Consider the following 24,395-nt stretch of genomic DNA (forward strand, 5'->3'; position numbering starts at 1 on the left):
CATGTTTACTGTAGGCTCTGGCTTCAGCACAAGGTTCAGCCCCGGCCCTCGGAGTCACAAGCACAGGGGTGATCAGGAGCAATACTAACTTTAGCTTCCTCTCCCACCCCCTTCTCAGTGACTCACTGCCACTGTCACACAGCACCGCAGTACTCCCAAAAGTGTGCCAGAACAACTGTGTGGGGACCCACACTTAACCAAGCTGAATGATGCGACCCGTTGGACAATTAAGAATGGAAAATAACCTCCTGACTCCCTAGGCTTTTAACTGTAGCCAGGTTAAAGTACAAAATCAAAGAAAAACGTTACAGACCAATGTTAGGATAAAAAAGGGCTCCTTCAGACAATGGCATCACTTTCTACTGAAAGAAGCCAAACTTGGTTAGAAACTCACAATACCCAGTAACAAGCTGTGCTCCACACACCATATAGGCAGGTCGCACAAGGTCAGAAACCCCTCTCGGATTTAATGGGGGGAAAAGACCAAATCTTCAAACACATTCAAACATTCCTTCCCAAGAATGAAGGCAGGCATGAACATATTTTTAAAACCTTGCTCTCAGATACAAAATCAAACACCTGCAAGACCCTCAGGAAAGACCTCGTCATGCTACTAAAGATGACGCAGTTGGGATCTTAACTCAAGATAAAATAATTTACAATATCAGCAAGTCTTCCCAGCGTACCAGGACAGCAGGAGTGCTGATAAACTGAATATACTGTGTGCTAGTAGGAAGCGGGTATGACCAAATGAACATACAACACTGAGGTTACCAATTTCATTTTAAAATTCCCCCAAAAGGTGAAAAGGAAATGTTACAAAGACACAAGGTTACAAAGAGTAGCACCACTACAAGCTTGAGCAGAAGATGTGGGTGGACACTAGGATAGCTATGTCAAAAAGATGATACAAACTTCCTAACCATTTTTTAAATAAAAAATGCTTGTCAATATCACTACAAAAGACTAGTCTATAAACAGAGTGTGACAACATAATGCGAAATACAATCTTTTAGAACAGTTTCTGATAAAATCCTAGTCCCTGCTTACACAACATGCCAAGAGAAGGCTTGTAAAGGCTATGCTGATCTTAATCTTCTGTCCTAACTTGTGCTCAACCGAAACATCAAGCTAGTAAAAAAAAAAAAAAAAAAAAAAAAAAAGATCAACACGCTCAATGAAGCTATATTGTATAAGTCTATATACTCCAGATTTAAAATTACACCCTGTAACACCATCTTCACAAGAAGCACCTCCAGATTGGAAAAAATACCAGGCAGTGAACTGGATACTGGGTAATCGTGAAAATAAAAAGCAAGCCCTTTTGTAGATCTTTTATGGAGGAAAAGAGGGTGCTAGACTGAGGAAAATGCAAAGAATTACTCTGTGTGCGCGCTCCAACACCTTTACCTCAGGCAACAGATACTCCTCTTAAGGTTTAAATCACGAAACAGAATACAGCATTAAATGCTTCTAAATTTCGCATAGGCAAAAATACGTGCATCTTTGATATGTCATAACAAAATGTTACAACAGTCATCAATGCAGAACTAACAATATGGAAATGCAAATTACTGCTATTTCTCTAAATTTAAAACAGACTTAAATTTTAAAAAAAGACATTAACAAAACATGAACTGCAGTGTTTCAACAACATATTTTGTCCTGAATTTTACTTAAGTCAAAGGCATCACACTATTTTCAGGTAACAGGTAAATTATAGCCCTGTTACTAACAGCTGTGTTTGACTGTGTACTGCTCCCCTCCCCCAGAAAATCTGACTTCTGGATCAGCTGTCTTTAGTTCTGACTATAAATAAAAACCTATCCAAGTAAACTAAGAAAAGTTAGCGATTAACATAATGCTATATTAACACTTCTCTGCACCTCTCTAAAAATAGCCTGATTTAAATAAAACATTTTTAAAGAAAAGCTTTATGAAGCCTGTAATAGCCCAATAAATAGTCCAAGTTTCTGAAACTTACCCAAAAGATTTTGTTAACTTTTTAGTTCCAACTGGTTTGTCACTATGTTGCAGCTCATAAAATACTCTTTGCAATGCTAAAGGAACACTTTTGGATGAATCATCTCCTTCTGTGGGCATCATGTACACAGCCTGAAAAAGCATTTAGTTCAATTAGTATCTAAGGAAAAGTTTATTGCTCATATTGTTTAATGCATTCTTTCATCTTCAGCGACGTTCTTCATATAACTCCATTTAATCACCACTGAAAAAATGTCTGAAAGAAATCTCATACTGTAGTGTGAAAACATTGTCTGGAATGACTCTTCTTAGAGCACAGTGATTAGAAAGATGTGAACATCAGATTCCATTCATGCCTAGTTTTTTCTAACTAGTTCCCTTATTCCACCCTAGAAAAGTAAATGCACTAAAGCATTCAACACCTCCAAACAACTTATCACACCCGGTACGTCTACACAGTGATCACAGTAGGACCAGATATACTGGTCAATACTACAGGCTTTTGAAAATAACTTCAGGTTTGTGCCGTAGCTTGGCTATCTGTGAATATTGTCACCTACAGTGGGGAAGAAAACCAGAAAACAAAACACACAACCAAGTGAAACCATAAAGGGCAACAAGCGAACAAAACCAGAAATGGTGCACATGGAAGAGGAGGATACCAGAGGAAGCTCTGAGATTCCCCAATTCCCCAATTCATTCCTACTTAATGTCATCGTTGTCCAGCAAAAACAGCTTAACAATTCATTCACTGATTATCCTGACCTGGGAAGGACTGACAACGAAGAAATTACACATACAGACCAAACAGGGTTTAGGGGAGTTCAACAGGCACTGAAGTGAGATTTACTTTTTAAAAAGCATACACCAATATATCTAGGGAAAGTAACAGCAAAGCAAAGGTATTTACAGGGAGATGCTCATTTAGAAAGCATGAACATAAGAAGAAAACAGCCAACTCTGGAAGCAGAAAATAAAGACTCCAATATTAAGTACTATATAAGAAAATAATCTGTTAAGAAACAAAAGAATTGCCACCTGAATTTTTACCTGTGAAACAACAAGGAATAATACATTTCTGCAAGTGAAGCACTGAACTGGATCTCAGTAATTCTCAAAATTCTCACTGGCTTTCTGCATCAGCCTAAATTTCAGAGGTGTCCAGCACCTCTAACCTGTCCTGCGCTGCAGCTCCTTACACGCACAGCAAGGTCAGTACTTCCAGTATGCAGCCGAATTGTTGGGGAAACACATTCACTGTTACATGGAAGCAGCACAGAGGTGATGGAAACCAGATGAGACAGACATTAGATTAAGACAAAGCTGAGACAAAAAGAACATAAGGGAATGATAAAGAAGAAAGGAAGAAAGAAAAAAAGGCAAAAAAAAAAAAGTTAAGTTGGCAGGCCAGCTTCCTATTCCAATTCTGAATATCCACAAAATTTTTCAAAAGTATAGCAACAAAAATAGAAGAATAATACAGTAAGAAACTATCAGCAGAATAGCTACAGTAATAAGATGCAAGGCAAAAAATGGTTTTACCGAAATATCAAATAGTTTCATAAAAAAAGCAAGTCCCTTACATTCAGACAGAAAAACATTTGTTAATTATGCAACTGTAAAGTTCACACGGCTTTCTTTTAAATTCCAAAATTTAACAGTAAACACAGATTATCTGCAACATAATTATGACTGAACACCAGTAGAAGCCAAATTTTATTTTTCTACTCATTTGTGAGCTACATCATTAATAGTGGTACTTACGCACATAAAAGGGAAAACATGAATAGAAATTAGCTGAAATTTATCATCAAATTTTTGCTGAAGGAGAGCCAACAGACCTCTTACTTTGTTAGGCTAATTCAAAGAACAACAGCCCAGCCTCACCCTAATGGCAACAAAAAAAGTCTTCCTTTGCTCTGCTTTAATTTCAAAATTTGCTTAAATTGCTTTTTTAATTTCATAAATTGAAGAAAATAGCACCTTCAATTTGATCATCAGCAAAAAAATTTAACTGTTGCAACTCTGTAATCCGTCATGTCGTTCTTTTTGCCAATCCATTAGGCTAACTATCTGGCTAGCCTGGAAAAATTAAGAGGAGAAAAAAAAAAAGTATTTTCTCATTTAGTTGCAACTTTTCTGATGAGTTGCTTTAGAGTTCAGAGTTTATAGTGATTTAGTTCGTAAGAGAACTCTGCAGGTTCTCAAGTCTGGTGCTGCTCACAGAGGTGCCAAGTTCAAAGCCGGGTCCAGTTGCTCAGGGTTGTACCCAGTTGAATTCTGAGCATCTCCAAGGAATGGAGACCCCACAACCTCTTGGAGACTCCACACACCCTCTTGTAAAGCCGCACCAATTAGTATCCAAATGCAGAACTGCAGTCAACAATGCTGATCTGGGCAAACTCCAAATACGAGTAGTTAAGATTATACCTTTGATTTTACAAGCAATAGTTACTTTTTTGCTTTAAAACATGAACATCAAAACAAGTCAGCACCTTGCAGAGTTAACTTAACCTCTCCCCGCCCTGGGTTTATGAATCCTTTTATGAGCTGGTCTTCACTGGCTAAAGGTAGAAACAGGAAATAGGCAAATGACCAACTCTCAGATCTTCCAAGCATATACAATCAGCCACTGTTTATTGCTTCTGACATCTTATAAATGCTTTTAAAAAACCAAATATGGAGTAAGTTACTTGCTATATTTAAACAAACAGAAATAAGATACGAAAATCAAGTAATGAAAAAATTCAAATACAGCCAGTGCTGATACATTTTCATAAAATAAATATGAAAATGCTAAATATTCTTCATAACAAACCAAGATGATACTACAGCAGGCTAAAAGTCAACCTAGTGGTTCACTCTTCCATCAAAAAGTATAAATGGGAGTTCAGAATACCTTGATAATTAATCAAAATCAGATCCTTTGTGTTTAGTTCCTATTTGTTTTCCTCATATATCATCTGGACAATTAACTCCTTTCCCGTATCTCTCAAGTAATATTAAAATAATCATGTACAATTTAGCTACATTCCAGCTACCATTGAATAAAAACACCAGTTTTATTTCTTCTGAAATTCTAAATGTGTTACTACAAACAAAACACTTATCACACAGCCTTTCTTTGTTTCTTCCTCCTGTTCATCTATATAAGTAGTATTGAAGCCCATTTCTCACAGCTTGTTTCTCCAAGCTAAACAAACGACTTTTCAAATATGATCCTCTACAAAACTTTACTTTTATGCCTTAGCCTCCCAAAATCCCAAAGCTTAACCTCAAGATGAAGCAGTACAGCATTTTGATCCATTTGAAAAAAGCAGAATCTCTAATTTAACACCGGAGAAGTTCCCTCAGGAAACGAAGACAAAAGAATGACAAGGACATGTATAGGCAATGGCTATAAGCAACAGACACAGAGATATGAGAAAAATTTCAGATGTTTACATAGTAAAAGAATGCTACAGATAAGCTCGAACACAGTCCTTAAAGTCAAGACAATTACTTGAAGAACGGAAGAAAACACTGTGTATGAAACTACAATGTAAGGTAAAATGTATTAGATAAATTGAGGACAGTCACACCAGGGAGAAATGTACTGGGCTAGTATTTACGGTTTTAGCATAGTTATATAAACATTCTGCAGTGTTCTCATGAATTGTTGGGAATTTTTCAAGCAGCAAAGAGTTTTAAACCAGACTGGATGCAGCCTCAAGTACTGACTGGCTGGAGGCACTGGCAACAGACACAGGAAGACTCACATGATGTGGTCCAAGATCAAACCTGAAGGTACCTGGGAAGCTCTCACCATCCCTTGCCTGGGTGGACTACATTTAAGCATGCATTTAGCACAGACATACAAATAAGATACTCTCTGAAGAGAGAGTTCCTTTGCTTTATTCCCTACCACTGAAGCCACCTGGTTGCTCATGACGGGAGGTCTCATTTCAAATACTCAAGAACCTCCCATCTGTTAACTGGAAGCAGAGCAAAGAAGAAAGGATCTCTCTGTCAATCCTCACCCGTGCTTCACCAGACTCTGGTACCTGCTTGCCTTCACTATTGCTCATTGCTTTCCCAGCTCTGCTCCTGACAGCAACTTCTCTGTTAACAAAGCTCTAAATAACAGCAATAGAAATCATTATTTCTTCTTAAGTAAGGTAGATTAACAGAAATAATGGAATTGATGATAAGCAAACTGAGGATACTACACATTTTATTTAACTCAGTTTTAAAGAGGAACAAGTTTGCTCAAAGTGAAGACGAAAATGTAGAAATTCATTTTTTCAGATAGGACAACCACTGATTCTTCCTTATCTGTAATAACGGCAAGTGAGTATTGAAACTGTCTAGAACTACTGCTGTAGTCTGTTGTTTTCAGGGGCTCTGAAAACCTGAAGAATGAGCAGACAATTGGGCTTTTCAGCTGATGTCCCGTAACATTTCCATAAAGGAAGCTGCAGTTACCAGCTAGTAAATCCAGCTTTCTCATATGCCCACTACCCAGATACCAATACTCCCTAAAAGCTGATATTTATCTGGAGACTGGGGGAGAAGTGCAAGGGAATGCCTGAAAAGATTAGTTCAGTTGAAAAAAATCTGTATCACAAAAAGAATTCCTTCTTCACAGAACAAGATTACTTCATGGTACATATTGATTTCCTGACTACAAGACAGTCTTCAAAGGAACTACTCAATTGGATTAGATGTAGCTATTGTAAAAACACATTTTTCTTTCAAGAGCAACATGAAGTTGTCCAAAAAAATAAAATGCACAAACATTATGAATGCTGAGCAAAAAGAAGAGGCATTATAATGAATGATGAAAACAAACAGGTACATTGTGTAAAACAAGAATTTATTTCTTGTACATGGCATTGGTAAGATCTCAGTTACAGTCTATGGAGTTCGATGTGCTATTTTTCACAGTGCTTCAGAGTAAGCAGCACATTGCAAAAGAGAAAAAAGAAACCCCAACTGGGACACTTGCAGGCCACGGTGATATAAATAATGGTAAGATGGTGGAAATAGACAGTGGAAAGTAGGTACACTAAAAAGGGAAATGTTTTGAGAAAAGAAAGCTTAAAGGAAATGTAACAACTAGTATGCACAAGAGAAAGCAGAAGTCAGAACAGTCCATTTTCACTAGGAAATACACAATAAGCATAGGAATGTGCAGAAGGATGAATTAGGCTCACTAGGACACTCCAGTAAACTAAATGGTGCCAAGTTACGTTTTTTCCCAAGTATATCCCCTTTTCCAGATAGCCAGCTCCAATGTCAAGTCGGCATTTATGGTTTTATGCCACTAAGGCTATTGCATTGTTTTAAAACAAGACATTATCTAGTATATTTCATCCTGGGTTTGGATGAGAGATTTATTAAGCTAGTATTTAAAGCAGTTCTTCCTTCCAGCAAAGAAACAACATCTACAGTAAATAAAAAATATATGAATGAAGCAAAAATAAAATTAAGTCATTTGAACTACTGAAATTATAATGCTTTCCATCACTACAAAGATACTAACCATAATAACACAAAATTCAACTGCATAATATAAATTAAAAGATAAAACAAATGAACTACAAAGGTCATATATGTTTATCTTTGTACACTGTTTATGGGATGAGAAGTCATAATTGACTTTTTAACTATTTCAAGAAAGGAAAGTTACTTCTGTCTCTCATCTGCAAGATGTATAGTCATCTTTTTAATTCCAACAATTCATAGCAACATTAACACATAAGACAGTCTAAGAAACACCCCTTAGGCTCAGATCTTCACCAGGTACTCTGTGTGCTTTCTGAAAAACCAAGAGCCAACATCCAACAAACTACAAAAGGCAGCTTCCTGCACTCGGCCTCAAGTAAGATGTGCATTACCATGTAAGTCATAACTTCTCTAAGAGGACAAAAGGATGGACAGCTCTGTTTTGAAGCACTTATAAGCATAACATACTGGATATTTCCATTAGGAATCTCGGTTTCTTTCAAATATTAATTACCTTTCGTAGTTGATTTGTGAAAAATAAAGTCTGTAACAAACTGTTCATGTAACAAGTTGCTCCCTGGTTCTTTAAGCCAACATATCCTGTGTGCTTCTTTGAATCCCACCTAGAAAAGAGTTAGTAGTTAAAAACAAGATAGTTTTGTATTAACTACAATAAGGAGGATTTATTATAACGTAGTACTGCTTGTAGATATCAGCTACTCTTCATTATTAAGGTTCAAATAAGAGGCTACACTTCACTACTGCCTGATAGTAACAACAGTCTTTGCAATTAAAAGCTTTGTGGTTGTGTCAGTTTGGGTTTTTTTTAAAGACACACTGTATGGCAAAAAAATTACTTACTATGAAAGTGTACTGGAATCCAGAACTGTACTTTACAGCCAAGCGTGCATTTCAGTACAACCAATTTGTTTAAAAGTGACATGAAGCAGAATGACTCAGCTGAGGCAGTTTTAACACAACAGCAAGGCAAGGGAAGTTAGCAGAGCCACCCGACTCTGTCTGAAACCCTTATCAACTGTAAGATCAGAAACACTGAGGCTAGATTTGCAGAGGTGTTAAATCACAAATCAACTCATACAGCAGTTAAAGTTCCACAACATTATGCTGACTAATGCAAATGGAAATGTAGCCTATACAAAAATCTCTATGTGACTACTGAAAAACATTGCCATGTGAGGATTCATCAATTAAAGGTGGCAAAGCCAGAATCTCTAATGACAGCTACACAAAATACTTGAACAATCTCAAGCAACATAAAAATATTAAAATTAAGAATTTTATTTAAACAAAGATACTTACGCTACTCCATGCGGAGCATCTGCTTGAACGTAGACTTCAAAAGTAACTTTGTCCTCTTCTATAAAGCCTTTCTCAGGATCAGTAACTTCCTGTAAAACAGGAACAACCCACAAACATGAAAACTGAATCTCACCACATGACTGTATCCAGTTAGATGTCACCTTATATCCAAGATGGAGGTATCAGTAATAATAAACTGAAGAAGAAAAATCAAATTACACCAACAAAGCTGTTTTTCTGTTTAATACACTTTAATTCTTTTTTAATATCTTAATACAGGAAACTTGCTCCTGTATTAAGGGAGGGAATATTCAAATCACATCATAGGCAAAAGCAATCTAAACAGGAATTTATACGAAATTGAAAAAGAATCTTCAACAATGACAGAAAAAAATAACACCTTGAGAAAAAATCCTAACACTTTTCTATAGGTATTAACTCAGTATTCAGGAGTGCAAGTTCAAAACTGCTCCTATCTAGTAACAGATTAATACACTCCAATTACTTACACTCCAGGCCATGAAGTTGGAGAAGCCCCAGTCATTTTCCTTATGAAAGAACAAGTGACTAATACGACGACTGAATGATTTTTCATCATCCTTGTAGTTTATTATCTTGAGAACTGCTTGTGCATGACAAGACCATGACCTATAAATACAGAAGAAACATTTGAAACTCATTCAAAACCAAGCTTTTTATAGTCATTAATATAACTTTTCTTTTGTTGGGGATTTTTGGTATATTACTTTCACATATAGGATTTTTTTTTCTTTTCTTTATTAGATGTTAAGATCTGGTTAATTGTTATTGAGGGCATGAATCCCTGGGGCCTTCTGAAGCCACATTATGAAGATGAAGCTGGAATGGATGTTTTCTTAGGGCAACAGTGTTGTTAGGAACCTACTGTGGGGCAGTGGCAGGTAACTGGTTTAAGAAGCTAACTGCTCTCTCAGGTGAGCTATTTCAGTGCAAATGGCCAACTGCAAGCACTCTTGGTGTCTCCAGAGTGTGATAACTCAGCCTTCGGCTAACGAATGGAGGAGGCAGTTCTACCCTCCCTCCCGCAGGATAAACTCCCCAATACTCTAATTTTCTCAGCAGCATTTCTTTATGACCATTCCTGTCCAAATGCATCCCACTTGTGCAAGACGATCAGACTGAATATTGGTTCAGACAAGGTCCTGTCACTGCCTCATGCAGCGACATTAGTGCTTGCTTAGCTCCACCACCTGCACCTCGGTTGATACGGCTGAAGACCACATTATCCTTTTTCTGTGACTACTTGTGTGTGAACCGCTTCTCCTGTGACTAGTTAATACATTTACAACTTCCTTCTTTACGTCCTTCACTGAGCACTCACCTTTTAGATTACAAAAATTATGGAAGAGACCAACTTATTCAGAGTGAACTGTAAGTTCACTAGGTAAACCAGGTTTTTTTAGATGTGTTTATTTCTTGCAATGCAGATTAACTAGTCTCAAATGAGGACTTGTACAATAATTGAAAGGGTCTTACGTGGAATCAGATTCAGCGTTGCATTGAAGGAAGAATCCTACACTTTTTTGGTGTGGTCTGTCTGGGTAGAGTCGTGGCATAACCATGATCTTCCATGGCAAATTACGTACAAAGCATGGAGGACTGAGAACTGACTCGCTCAATCTGTTGAAGCGTTCGACTGTAAACTGAAATGTTGCTTCTGATCGCCAGCTTGTATCTGTAACACACACAAAATTATTTGAAAAACCTGATATTCTTCACTCCAAAATGTTGTTTTCAAAAAACATGCAATGTGATCATGTTTTATGTAGTGGGATATTGGAAACAACCAAAAAAATTTTTAATTTTCAAAAACACCGTTCAGAAAAACTAAGCACTGAAAGACACATTCCTTTTGTCCACTATTTTCTTTAATAATCCTTTAGCACTAGAATTTGCTACGACTCAAGTTTCTTCTAAAGCAGCAGGTACAGCAAGACAGAGTCGTCAAATGCTTTACAACACAAATCACAGCCCACTCTAACTCTTCTGGTTGTGTAGCATCTTCAGAGCCCAGTTTAAGTTAGCTGCTTGCATGAACCACGATGCGCAAAGGACTTTCACAATCTGTTCAACTGCCCTATTGATCCAAACAACCATTTAGTTGTTTTCTGCATCTCTTCAAAACAGATGAACCTCATGGTTGATGTTGGGTATTTTTTTAAATATCATACCAGTTTGCTGAAGAATAGCTCAAGAGTAGGGTCCTGTATTCTTTGTGGTACGTGACAATTTTAAAGATTTTTAGTCGTCTAAAAGTTAAGTAAGACTGGTTTTTTTCAATAGCTTATTTTGACACACACACACACACACACAATAAACTAATTTTGCCTTCTTCCCACATCCCCAGTTCTTCATGTACCACAATCTGTTCTGCTTCTGTTGTACATGGCTATCAGAGGGTGCTGGAGGCTGCGACAGCTTTGGGAAGGCACAAGGGCTGGGCTTTCTTTATTGTGACATGCCTCATATTGCACACAACTTATCCCAACAATTTTACAGGCCAGGGATGAAGAGTATGCCCAAGACCTTCCCTCCTTTCCTGTAGTTCCAACATAACACCTGTGTAACAGGGAAAGCTTTGCTGCCGGGAGTAAGGAGGTCGGAGCAGCCCACGGGCGATGCAGAACTGAAGCACATCTGTCACAGCTGCACCCAAAACCAAAAGCACTGAGGTACAACCACAGCAAGCCAGAAATTCAATCATGAAATTATGCGACAAGGTGCACAGTATACAACAAATGTATTATTTCTGGACACGCAAAGCCATCATTCACTCAGAAAGCTTTGCACGGCACAGGAGACAGTGCTGAATGATTTGTTTTTAAAAAAACAGGTGAGCCCTGGTTGCCACCTTACTTAAAAACCAATACTCTTGATTACAATATGCAACAATGTAAAGATTATACACTTACAGAATACAGAAAATTAACAAGCTTTGTCCACGACTGCCAGATTTCATTCTTCTCCCTTGCAAAATGATTTTCTTTTCAAGCAGCTGTCCTAATTCTGAACTTGATCTTGGCAACACGGTTTATCTTGTATGGCCTGACAGTCCTAAGCATTCCCAATGATCTCTTGAAAGTAACAGTACTACAGCAGAACCAGCTTCCCCCTCCTCCACACCTGCAGTGACCTTCACCTTACCCTGTGCTACCAGCTCCCTCAGTGACAGAAGAGTTAAAAGGATTATTTTCTCCTCTTTTTCCCCTGCGTCTAAGTGTAGCTAACCATCAGTCTACCACCTACTTAACAACTGTTCCCTGCCCATTTTACCTGCTCACTGCCCGCTGACAGAGTAGAGAGCTAGTCTTCTATGAGCAAGAGCCAGAGAGGCTACAGCAGAGGAGCCGTACGCTCTCACACTCGATTACAGGCAGCATCAAAAACATCCCTAACACAGTTAACAATGTAGAAATCAGCCTGGCATCTCGTGTATCTCAAACCAGCTCGAGAACGCCTCCCTGTTCACGATCAAGATGAGTACTTCTGGGCTTGGTCTAAGCTTCCAAAGAAATGAGCCGACCAAGTTTGCTTCCTGCCTGCTTTGATGCAGCTTCCAGAGCCCTTCAGGACGAGGATGCAGCAGCACTGCCACAGCGTCAGCTGAAAAATGCAGCCCACACAGCATCTGCAGATGCTTCAGAGAAAGTTTGCCTGTATTTCTTGATTTCTTTTCAGGAAAGCCTGTGCGTGAGAGCTCACCAGGGAAGGGTGCTCTTCTCACCAAAATATTTGTGCAATCACTAGTAACTACTCCACAAAAATGCAGCTTCCTAACAAAGGTCAACCCTAAAATAGAAGTTTCTTTAAAAATACAAAGCACAACCCCCCAAAATAACAACCTTTCTTCCCTTCCAGAAAGGCTATATTTTTAGCAAGTGTAATTGATTTAAAACATGAATTATATTAAAAAATGAAGTTTAAATAGTAGGCGTGATGAGTATTCTGAGCACATAAATAAATAACACCTTTTTTTCACCATCACAGACATATAGGCCAGTTTCCAATAAAAGACTGCAATTGGCAGCACAATAACCATGTAGTGACTGGCAAGGAAGACTATAAATCCCTGAACTACAAATATAATGCCTGATCCTGAACACAAGGTAAAAAGAAAAGACCAGCTGACAATGCTTGCTGAATTTACATGCAACGGATTATATTTGCTACAGGGAAAAGATTTTTTCACTGATGAGATGAATGTCACATTTAGCACCTTGATACAACAAAGATCCTTCAAACCAGAGATCCAAATACAGAACATGATCCATTTTAAGACTGAAGTACATATTTAAGTGTTTATACCTTTGAGAAAAGCAGATTTCTTTATTCTCTTAGTAAATGCTGCTACCTTTAAAGTACACTGAGGTTATGAAAATATTCTGAACCTGAATTATTAATAGAGAAACTGGCTGAATATTCTATGAATATTTTAATAATGATCCAAATACAGCATGCAATACTAGCATATGGCTAAGACTGATGCTTCTGAAAGCCTCCTAAGCCTTGCAGTTCTTCACAGAAATGAGACTTCAGTAGGTAATTGCAAAGCTGTGAGTTTATGTTTAGCTAGGGACCTTCTGTTTGAACTTTAACTTCTAAGGGAACTTATTCTATGTGCTGTTTCAATAGTGATGCCCTTGCAAACAAAATTTGATCAGAACCCTGTTTTGATTATTTTTTATTTTATTCGCAGAAGCTGCTATTCCAGCTCACAAAGCCTGTTTCATTGAGTCATTCCCTGCATAAAGCACAGCACATTCCTTCAGCTGGTTCTTTTTAATTGCTAAGACATCACACATAGCAACACCAGGTTCTAGTCAAACCGCTTCGGAGAACACAGCCTTATCTGAGAGTCCTGGTGGTCCACTGCTGCCCCCATTACGTGTTCTTCACAATGCCTGTGGTTAGTTGCCTAGCAAAGGGGATGAGAGCTGCCCTTTTTTCCAGTCTTATCAGTCATTTCTTTTTGTGCTAAGCAGGAAGAACAAAATCACCTCAGAAGTTTCTTGAGCTCAGAAATTCACCAGAAAGCTGGTTTCTATGAACCATCTGGAGGCATCAACCTTTTATCCTGCTCTTCACCTCTTTCGCAGGAACCATTAAACTCATTAAGATTTTCACTAAAGAGGTATCTAAATTCTCTTCATGCATTCTTTATCAGCTCAGATTGGTCCCACTTGCTATGAATAACTGCAATGAAAACCAGAGCATGTTTACCAAAGAGGCCAATGTCTCCCTCCATTTTTTCCTATCTTGTGCATCTCCAAGCTGTCCATTATACACACATATCATGCTGCAAACCAGGATAGCAACAGAACAAATAGCAAGAGGGCAATTGCCCTGATGTGTAAATAATACAACAGCAAGCACCTAATCTGATTTACAAGACTTGGAAGAGAGGCATCATCCACTTACATGATGCAAGTCTTCAGGAATGTTTCTGCAATTATAACATTTTGCAATAACACTATTTTCTATCTGTGTCAATGCAGAGCTATCATAGCACCGAGATGTGTCCAGACACTCCTTATTCAAAGATGATAATGAGGAACTATTAGAATATTGCTTAATAATCAGAATTTCACCCTGAAAGATGTCCCACAGCACAGTGGACCAAAGCTCCTGACAAGACTGAACATCCACAAAGACATATTACCATAAACACAGAAGCTTTCACAAGCCTTTTGCCAAATACCGTCACATACTACTTCTCCCCACTGCGACATCTTCATATCCAGTTCTCTGAGAGGAGTCGAATATTTGGTAAATGATAGAATCTGTTTTACAGCAGCTTTTGGTTAAAAAGTCAATGTTATTCTGAATGACAAGGTGTATATCTGATTACTTTCCATCCTTGGTATGGCCTGGGTTTCATGAGCTGCTTCTGCGGCTGAAGTCCGTTTTGTTTCATTTGTGCAAGTATATACAGAGCAACTTCCAGACAAATTTTTGTACTAATTGACACTAAATGTGTTATCTACTCGCTTTACCGATAGCAAACAGCATCAGGCTTTCTACCTATAAACATCATTACTGATAACAGAAGCTCAACACAGCTGTCCTTGCCAGTCAGTGTCAACTCACATGATCTCTTGCCAACCTCCAAATACCATGGCCTGACAAAGACATATATTATCTTTTGTAACAGGTAATCCGATTTTGATAAAAACAGAATTCACTATTTCAGTCTTAGCTACTTACTCCGAGGAAGAAATCCAAGGCCCCTGAATGAGATCAGACAAAAAAAATTCACAGGCTAAGCAGATGTCATTTTTACTTTATTGTGAGAATCTGATCATGGTAAACTTTACCTTTGCCAATGATACAGAGGCAAATCAACCATGAGATGCTTTTGTCCTGAATTTAAACCGTATATATAACCATATTCTCTTCATGGAACATTACTATTTTCTATCAGTATTTCAACTATTGTATGTTTCTTGAATACATGGAAGTAAGCACTTTCTTCACTTTTAACCTCAAACTCTGACTTTTCTCAAATAAAAATCACTCATCATTTTGCACAAATCTAAAGTTTAAGCCTGGTCCTGAATGTACTCTCACAGGACAGAATGAAATAAACAGAGGGGAACAAATCCCACATATTTTGTCTCCCTTCTCCCAATTCAATTTTATTTAGTTCTTTAAAATAGGGGCAGTCCCTCCCCGTCCCCCATCCTCTCCTAAGAAAATAAATATCATTGTACATTTTCTTCACTAAATATAACAACAGACTTAAGTGAATTACAAGCTCATTATCTTTCTTTAAATAAGCCCAGACACATCTACTTAAAAATTATTTGATCTTCTGTAACAGAAAAAAATGTACACTCTTATTTTTATTTAATAGACCAACAAAAACATTTGAAAAACACAATCACTGTCCCCTTTTATTAACAGGGCATCAATACATACTTCCTCCTTTACATTTGCAAGTAAAAGGGCATCAGAGTTGGGGGAAAAATGTTCCTCAACAGAACACTTACCACTGACTTATCATACAAAGATAAAAACTGATCACAGCTGCCACCTGACAAGAGCAGGACAGATAAGGATTCTAAACATCCTGAAGGAATTGCATAACTGACAAAATTATTATTCAGCAAAGCAACAGCTGCAGTACGTTTAAAGGGACGTATCACAAAATATAACACTGGACAGCATCACTTTCAGCAATTTTTAAATGAGTACCTAGAAAGAGTAAGAGAGAAAAATTCCAAGCCCTCAGATGACTAATCCTACTGTATATCTGATTTAAAAAGATGCCTATACAGAAAACCAGCAGTCACAACTACAGAGGATCTAATTTTTTTAATGAGCTGCAGTTAAAGGACACAGTTAAGACATGGAGCATTGTGCTTCAAAAATCATAAAGAAGCCAACAAACCACATGATTTTATCAAATATGTACTTACCATCTTCCATGTCTTCCTCAGTGTTGTTATGCCCATCAGCCATTGCTACATTCCCATTAATGACAGGATTTTGAGTAATTCTTGGAGGATCATCTGTATCTCCAGCTAACACAGAAAAAAAAAATTAATCATCTATATTAACATTTCTGTCCTGAGTAGAGCTTATGAGAGACAAATATTTCAAGACACAAATGGCACACTTGCTTCCTGCAAAACAGGATATACTAAAGTTATAGCACAACAATTGCACTGGTATGTGTCTCACTGTAAAATTCCTCAAATAGATGAATACCTATGGATTAAGCAAGAAGTCCACATTAATGCAGAATACAAATACGAAGAACATAAATTCATTCTTGAGTTTCCAAATGACCTTACAGTCAGCATGCATAACCAAGTCTCATTAAATAAAAATGAACTTTTAAATGGCTTTTTCTGGCCTTCCACATTTTTATACACATAAAAGTTTCTAATAGCAGACTTTCTAAATTAACAATTTACTTTAAGACTTCTTTGCTGCTACTGTATGGTTTTTTTTAAAAAAAAAAAACCCACAACCTAAACATTTAATCAAATATAACAGTAAGCTTTTTAATCTTACATGGGAAAAACTGGAAAGGAAATCCTTTCCCATTTCAGAAACATTTTAGAGGTAACATTTTCCAGTTTCTAGCCATAATGTTTTGGTACAGTAATGTAAACACCGCTAAAACAAGAGATATGATAAAACTCCATGAATTAAAACCCCACTACTTTAAAGATGCATTGCTTTGATTGAACAAACATCTTCCTGATTTATCCAACAACTGAACAACACCTCCTTCCATTGCTTGCACACCAAAAGCTGATGGATCGTTTCAGCATGATTACAGGCAATCCAATACATACTGGAATAAACTGGGGTTTATCATCAAACTGTAACACTTATAACCCCTTGCAACCAGCTCAAGGACAGGCACTACTTAAAAGATGCTCCTTAAAGTCTCTGGTAAGTTTCTCTTTCATATACCAGGTCCTGACATTAACTTGTATATTTGCTACATGACAAGCCCCCCAAAGTCAGCGATTAAGAACAATTTCACACCTCAAAGCACAGGGGCAGCTATGGATGTGAGGAGCACGGGGAGCGCCGGGCCCGCCCGTCAGCACCCTGGACAGAGCCGGCCGCGCCGGGGCTGAGCCGCGCCCCCCCCACCCGTGTCCGGGTTCCCCCCCCCGCAGGCATGGGGGCACGGGGGGCCTGTCGGTGGGCAACACCGGCTGGGCACGGCGGGAGCAACGAGCCTAGACACTCCCCTCCTATCTGAATGCAGCTGAATTTCTCCTGAACAAAACACATGCAACAAAAAGTGGGACAAGCCATGGCAATCACTGGAGTCTATCAAAAGGCAGGGGACTAAGGCCACAGGTCCCCTAACCACGCAGAGGGTGAAGTAGCGTCAGTCACCAGTGGTTTCACAGTCCTCCCTCTCCTCACAGCCATGCCAACGTGTGTGAAACACGCTTTTGTGGCCTCATTCCAGTTCACAGAACACAAGAAATGATACTTTCACAAGTGGCATTCCTATTCTATATTTACTCTTCTAGGAAATACACAGAGCTAATAACCACTGGACATGGAGACACGGATCTGATGGACCCCAGCATGGACACAGATCAGGTTAGAGACTGACTTCTGGATTACAGAGCTACAAAAGATCATAAACTTAACACTCCAACACAGCTTTTGGAAGCTTGCTAGGATGCAGCAAATCTCACAGAGGCATGAGTGAAATACGTATGCTGAAACATACAGTATGCTGCACCCACAATGAAGTGTGCACCTTTCTCTTTTCTCATGATTAGTACAAAAGCAGAATCTAGTATGACTTAAAGTTTTGATTTTGTTAGAGAAAGGTTTGCAGCAGGATGGCTCCTGGGCGATACAGCCAGAGGCCCCCGCTGGCAGCTCTCAGCACTGGCAACACCGCAGGCAGAACAGCAAGTTAAAATCAACAAACGTAACTACAACAAAATGGGAGGGTGGGGGGCCACAAGTTTAAACTGCTGCAACTAAAGAACAGGAAAAGGGATAAAACGAAGAGTAAGAAGGAAAGATCCCCAAATTTATTTCCACAGCTTGTTGGGGTTTTTTTTATTATTTCATTTTTTTCTTTTTTCCCTTTTTTTTTTTCTTTTTAAATCTTTTAACAACAGCATGGCAAGAGTTTAACAAGTCATCCTCTGGGTCACTTCTCTCCTCTCTGGAAGCACACAGCATGCCTAAAGCAATGCAACAATTGCTTACACTAAATGAATGCTAGGATTTTTTTATTATCTTTTTAAAGTTATCATCAAGGCAACTTAGTATCTAGAAACAAACTGAAGCAAACACCTGAGGAATAGTCAATTCTTCACTAAAAGCTCATCCAAAATATTGTTTTAACAGAGGATTGTTGATACCATATTTTATGGGGAAAGAACTGTCCTTAACTACAAAAATAAAGAGCTTTCTATGAGATACTGCTCTACATTCCTCAAAAATATGAATGCTTAGCAGAGAGCAGGAAGAAAATGCAGAAGAGATCATAGCAAAAGCAATCAGCTCAAAAGACAAACAGAGGCAGCTTCTGAGAGATGCTATTTAGTGATAAGATATAGTGAATCCTGATGTGTGCCACTGCTGCTTTTCCTGACATATATTGACACATATTTTGTAACACAGCTTTCAGATACAGACCTCGATAACACTAATGAATACTTCTGGCTTCTGTGAATAAAGGAAAAATTTAACTTCTAATAAAATTCAACTATTACAGTAAATACTTTGCACAAACAAAACACAGTTGTTGTTCAACAGATTTACTAGCAAGCAGTATGGCAACATGTATTTTCAACTATAGCATTGAAAACCAGTAATTTACGTTTTCCTCTGTTGTCCTTAAGAGCTCATAGGAAAGAATTGTCAAATCACACCAAGATTGAATTAAGAAACATGTTTTCCTTTGCCTCAAGCAGAACGGTGCCAAAGAGTTATTCAAATTAAACAATACAGGATTAAAAAAAAATAAAATAAAATACCTGTCCACACTGGCCAGGAAAACCTTCCTACCAAATGTACCACTTAATGCACTGCTGTCTTTAATGCAGCTGAAACCAGTGTGTCAACATCACCCCAGCCATGTCATCTGACAGTTCCTATACCAGAATACCCAGTTTTAATCGTAGCCCTGGAATAAATTAAAGATGCAGTCTATTAATCAACTAAAAGTTGACATAAACCACTTAAATTAAGAAAGCATTACAACAAAGTATGAAGTGACCTTATGAATAAGGAATGTTTTTAAGTCTTTAAATACAGTACTGCAAAATATTAAATAAATATAGCTTTCAATACTGGAATTTTAGACACCGTCAGAGTGTTTTGTGAAGAGCATTTAAGTTGTTTTCTACCTCCCCAAAAATGTAACACATACAACTTTGTAGATACTCTTTCATTACAAAAAGGAATGCAAGGCAACATGAAGAATAGCGATGACAATGTCTTCTGAAATATTTAACATTTAAGGTTTCTATCTACCCATGCCACTACATTACAAACAAATGATACTGCTTGAAGCGTTTAAAGGGGGGGTCTCTGCAGTTTGGAGATTAAGACACCTTCCAAGAGGTATTTCAGGTATTATTAGTGAGTTTAAGTAAAACAAGAGCTCTCACTTATTTACTAAAATATCATGAATGCTGAGATGAAATCAAGTCTAAAAATTGACATATGCAACTGGAAAGAAACTGGAGCAAGACAATATAGTTTGGGAAGTTAGTAAGAGGCATCAGTCACCTTACGCAGACAAATTACTGGATCATATATAAATGACTCTGCAGGTGCACACGTCTCATCACTCATTAACTACGTCTGTCACTGAAGTGTTGATATGAAAGCCTGAAAGCAAAATGGTTATTGCAAGTGATGCTAAGGAAAAAAAAAAATTAAAATTCTCTGAAACTACAATCTTGCCATGCGATGCCAGACCTTACAGAAAATATTTAAAAAAAAAAAAATTCTCCTTGTTATGGACCATGACCTCAACATTACCATACTCAAATACTCTCACTGTTAAGTAATCAGAACAAAAATAGCACCAATGATTTAAAAAGACTGTACTAAAAAAAATAAAAAAGCTGTTCAGATGGATTCAGCTGGTGTAATAAGATGAACTCAATGTCACTGAAAGATACACTGCTCTATTGTTCTACTGTTCACAGTAATGCAAATCTACAGGGAAGGAATCTCAAAGTTTGCTATATTTGCTATATATGCAGAAAAGATTTTGTCAAGATCATATGGTGTTTGGCCTGTTAAGTCCCATTATAAGACGGAAATACTGCAGAATTTAATCTCTCTCCAAGATGCAGAACACGTGCTGGCAGTCACATGTGGACAAAAGCTACAGAATGACTCCACTATCACAGCAAGTAAGTTACAGCAGAATACTGCGACTATTTTAACAATGATGACAGCAGGCTACTAACTTCATAGGTTTCAGTCATGACTCATATCACATTTTGAAAGATTATCTACAGTGTTTGTCATTAGCTTTTGGATCTGGCAGCCACAGAGGAGAAACTGAAGCAGTCTCCCTAGCAGGTTATGAAACATTTCTGTTTCCTTTTGAGGTTAAAGAGACCACAATGGAGGAGTAATAGCGATATGAAAAAAACTTGCGTACAATTATCACATACAACTGCCTCACGATGGAAATCACCAGTACTGAGGACTTTCACATGTCAGTACAGACGGCTTGCAGAGACCTCCATGCAGAATCACCACTGCTACCCCAGAAACCAGGAGGGAGCCACACTAAGGGTGCATCAGCAGCCAAAGAGAAGTCAGACAGTCATTCTCTGCTGGCAGCGGCTTGAAAACTTTGACAAGCCAAACTTCATACCCAGGGTTCTGCCTTTGAAGGGGGGAAGTTGAGAGCACACAACTTTCTCCTCTGCTGCTGGGCTACATGGACATTCCAGAACCAAAGCCTTCATAAAAGGTTTGAAAGGGACTTTTATAACTTTTTTTTGTTGTTTTTAATATAAATAAACTCCTCTCCAATCATGGAACCTACTATAACCTCTTTTTAAGAGTACGTTAGTATTTTAAATATGTCAAATAAGCCTCTAAAAGTTTACTTCTTCTCAGTGTAAACTGAAATTCCAAGCGTCACCCTCACATGGATAATACCACACAAGTAAAAAAAAACAAAAACAAAAAACCAAAAAAAACCAGCCCAAAACAAACACACACCATTGCTAGAAACTATAATGAAAAAAACATTCCGTGATTTCAAGTGCTGTATTAAATATCACCTCTTTTACCACCAAAATGACCTTTGCTATCATAACTATTAGGCAGCATATCAAAATACATAATTGAAAAATTCCTAAAGCAAGCAGTAAATGCAGCGCTTTCTGAAGCAGTTACCGAACTGCAGTGGTGCGAAGAAGACACTGATGAGACTCATTCAGAAAACCTTAAAGCAAGAATATCACTTCTTGAAAGCAAACAGAAAACTTAGAATAATGTGACGAAGATGAAGATAAAATACCTGCCTTTAACTGGAAAAAAAGATGCGAACGCATTGCTTCACAACTCTGTAGCAGAGACTCCCCACACTATGCCTGTAAGCGGCCTGCGAGAAGCCTAATGAACAACTGGAACTGGTTTTTATGTGAATATACCAACAGCTCACAAGAAAACCTGTGGGCTCCAGTGACTTGCTTCTCCAAAAGTCTGGAAAACATTGCTACGAAAGCCAGATTAATAGGCATTGCTCTCAGGAGGCACTGTTTAAAAAAAAAAAACAACCAACCAAAACAAAAACACCAAAAAAAACCCCAAAGCAACCACACATACCAAAATTAGCCAAAAAAGTTCCCAGCTCTATGATCTGAATGAAATTAACTTAGAATAGTCAATCTTTAAACTAGAAGTGTTCAAGGCAAAAATTTCCCCTCACTCACTCTGGAGGAACTCAGCCTTTCAAAAGTAAGAGAAACTATTTGGTCTCTAATCCCTCCCTGCAGTTAGAATACAAACACCACTTACTGCACAAAGGGACTCGGGAGAAAAGGAATTAAACAAGAAGTGTTCTACACAGTTTCATTTTTTCAAGACAGTCCTAGGTTGCTGTAATGAAAACCTGGAGAGGTATGAACCAGTTTATGTGGCGTGGCTGCCTTTCAAAAGGCATCCAAAAATAAAGCAATCCACCTAAAACATTTTTAAAGGTTGGAACAGTAACAGAGATGGATATCAATTTGGCCAGCAGAATGGGAGGAGAGGAGGGAAGTACATAAATCCCCGAGATCTTAAAGACTGATGTCAAGGCACAGATAACCACTACTACAGATGTTTCCATGACTTCTAAAAGTCACGTACTTTGCCTTTACAGCTAGAAGTTAATTCTCACATTAGCAAAATGGTGGATAATTTGCTTTTGTTTCATTTATTATTTTTCTTCCTTCAGGGTTCATTACTTTTTCCTTACTTGATCCGGTATCAAAAGCTGTATCTAGTGATGCAAACCTCTAAACACGCAGGCTATGAAGGACAGCGACTTAAGAGGAAAAGGTTTCTAGAGAAGTATCAAGAGGCAAACTTACAGATCAAGGGAGAAAAGTGTTATAAGCATGGGAAGTGAGATGACTTGAGCAAGGGAGACAAGGTTTAAAGGTTTTCAGTGCTTTCAAAATTTGCCTTAGCAAATTTAGAAAGAAAGAAAAGTAGAAAGGACATTTATTTACTAACTAGCAAGTTGCCAACATTAGATCTCAAAAAAACCAAATAAACAGAAACAGTATTATATGGAAGTCTCTTGCCCTCTAATTGTCATGTGAAACAAATTACTATTGCATTATTGACTGTGAATTGCAAATCCCCCACAGAAGGAGATGATGCTGCATGAGACAGTAAATGAAAAAGCAAACATTACTGCCATGGGAGAACTTCCTGGAAGCAGACTCGTCACCTCTGCCATGCCTACGGAATATTTAGCAATGAGTAGACAGACAGTAACGCTGCAGCCACCGCTTATTACACTGATCAATCATTACGTTGCTGTTGTCGTGTATTCCTATCATTACTGTCTGCCTGTCCAAAGAGAACAAACATTTTGACAAAACATAGGATGGCAAGACTGATTTTTAAATTGCACCAACGTACCTAATGAATTTTTTTAAAAAAAGATTATATTAATAGGTTACTTGACTATTCTACTCTTAGATAAAACGAAGAGGTTATTACCCTAAGAATCTCCTGAACTCTGAACAACATGCATGAAGTATACCGGTCTGTAAGGTAAATAGTATCTGAAAGTTCATCCTACTGAGAAAGTTATCCTTATGTGAAAATAAAAAGAGAGGTACAATGTAACTTTGTGGATAGGAAAACAGTGGAGAACAAATAGCCTACACAGAACCTGCTCTATAAACCAGGCAATTTGCTGCAACAACTCATTTATCTGCTTATCTTTGAAGAGAGAAGCAGTCTGATGGCACTTTACAAAACAAAATTTTAAGCCTTAAAAATGTGATTAACTTCTTATAGATATGTATAAAGCATTTAGGATACCATCAATGCAATTACTCAGTGGACCAAAAGCTGCCATTTAAGAAGTCACCTCAAAAAATTTACTAAACCAAACAGTGACTAAATTCCTGTCTGCTTTCAGCAGTTTAACTCATTGCTTTATGAATAATTCAGTGTTAAATGAAAGGCTGCATGCACCAGAGTTCAGTTTGGACACTAACAACACACCTATGATTACCCAACGTATTTACAACCTTATACTCTTGCTAAAGGAGTTTTACAGACAGCCTTCTCATTGTAAGAAGTTTTTCATAAGCTGTTTAAGCTCCAGGTGTTAGGGTAGACAGCAGCACCAGCACGAGTTTTTCTTCAGTACAGTGATGTTATAAATCAGAAAGACGCCAACCTGCCTGTCTCAGCAACCCGGCTTTACTCATTCTACAGTGCCACAACCCTTGGCAGTCATCAGGGCAAGTGAACGTCTGCTGAAAAATCTTTTATAGTTCCTTTTCTTAGTCCAATGAGCTTTGTTAGCTTAGGTTACACTTCTAGAAAACTATCAGATCAGGACAAAAGGAAGACTGCTT

General features: G+C 38.0%; 1 protein-coding gene across 2 annotated transcripts in view; it reads right to left on the reverse strand.

The window, feature by feature from the left end:
- USP7 (ubiquitin specific peptidase 7) overlaps positions 1 to 24,395 on the reverse strand; it is a 72,172-nt gene that overhangs the window by 23,808 nt on the left and 23,969 nt on the right. For both annotated transcript variants that reach the window (XR_010072181.1, XM_063343227.1), the window contains exons 2-7: positions 16,248 to 16,352; positions 10,306 to 10,504; positions 9,300 to 9,438; positions 8,791 to 8,879; positions 7,985 to 8,093; positions 1,985 to 2,115 (exon numbers count right to left, since the gene is read on the reverse strand). Coding sequence is in view for 1 of the 2 variants with exons in the window: in XM_063343227.1 (XP_063199297.1) it covers positions 1,985 to 2,115; positions 7,985 to 8,093; positions 8,791 to 8,879; positions 9,300 to 9,438; positions 10,306 to 10,504; positions 16,248 to 16,352 (772 nt within the window). In the remaining variant the exon portion in view is untranslated. The remainder of the gene's footprint in view (positions 1 to 1,984; positions 2,116 to 7,984; positions 8,094 to 8,790; positions 8,880 to 9,299; positions 9,439 to 10,305; positions 10,505 to 16,247; positions 16,353 to 24,395) is intronic.

The sequence above is a fragment of the Chroicocephalus ridibundus genome, chromosome 8, assembly GCF_963924245.1.
Source record: "Chroicocephalus ridibundus chromosome 8, bChrRid1.1, whole genome shotgun sequence".
NCBI lineage: Eukaryota > Metazoa > Chordata > Aves > Charadriiformes > Laridae > Chroicocephalus > Chroicocephalus ridibundus.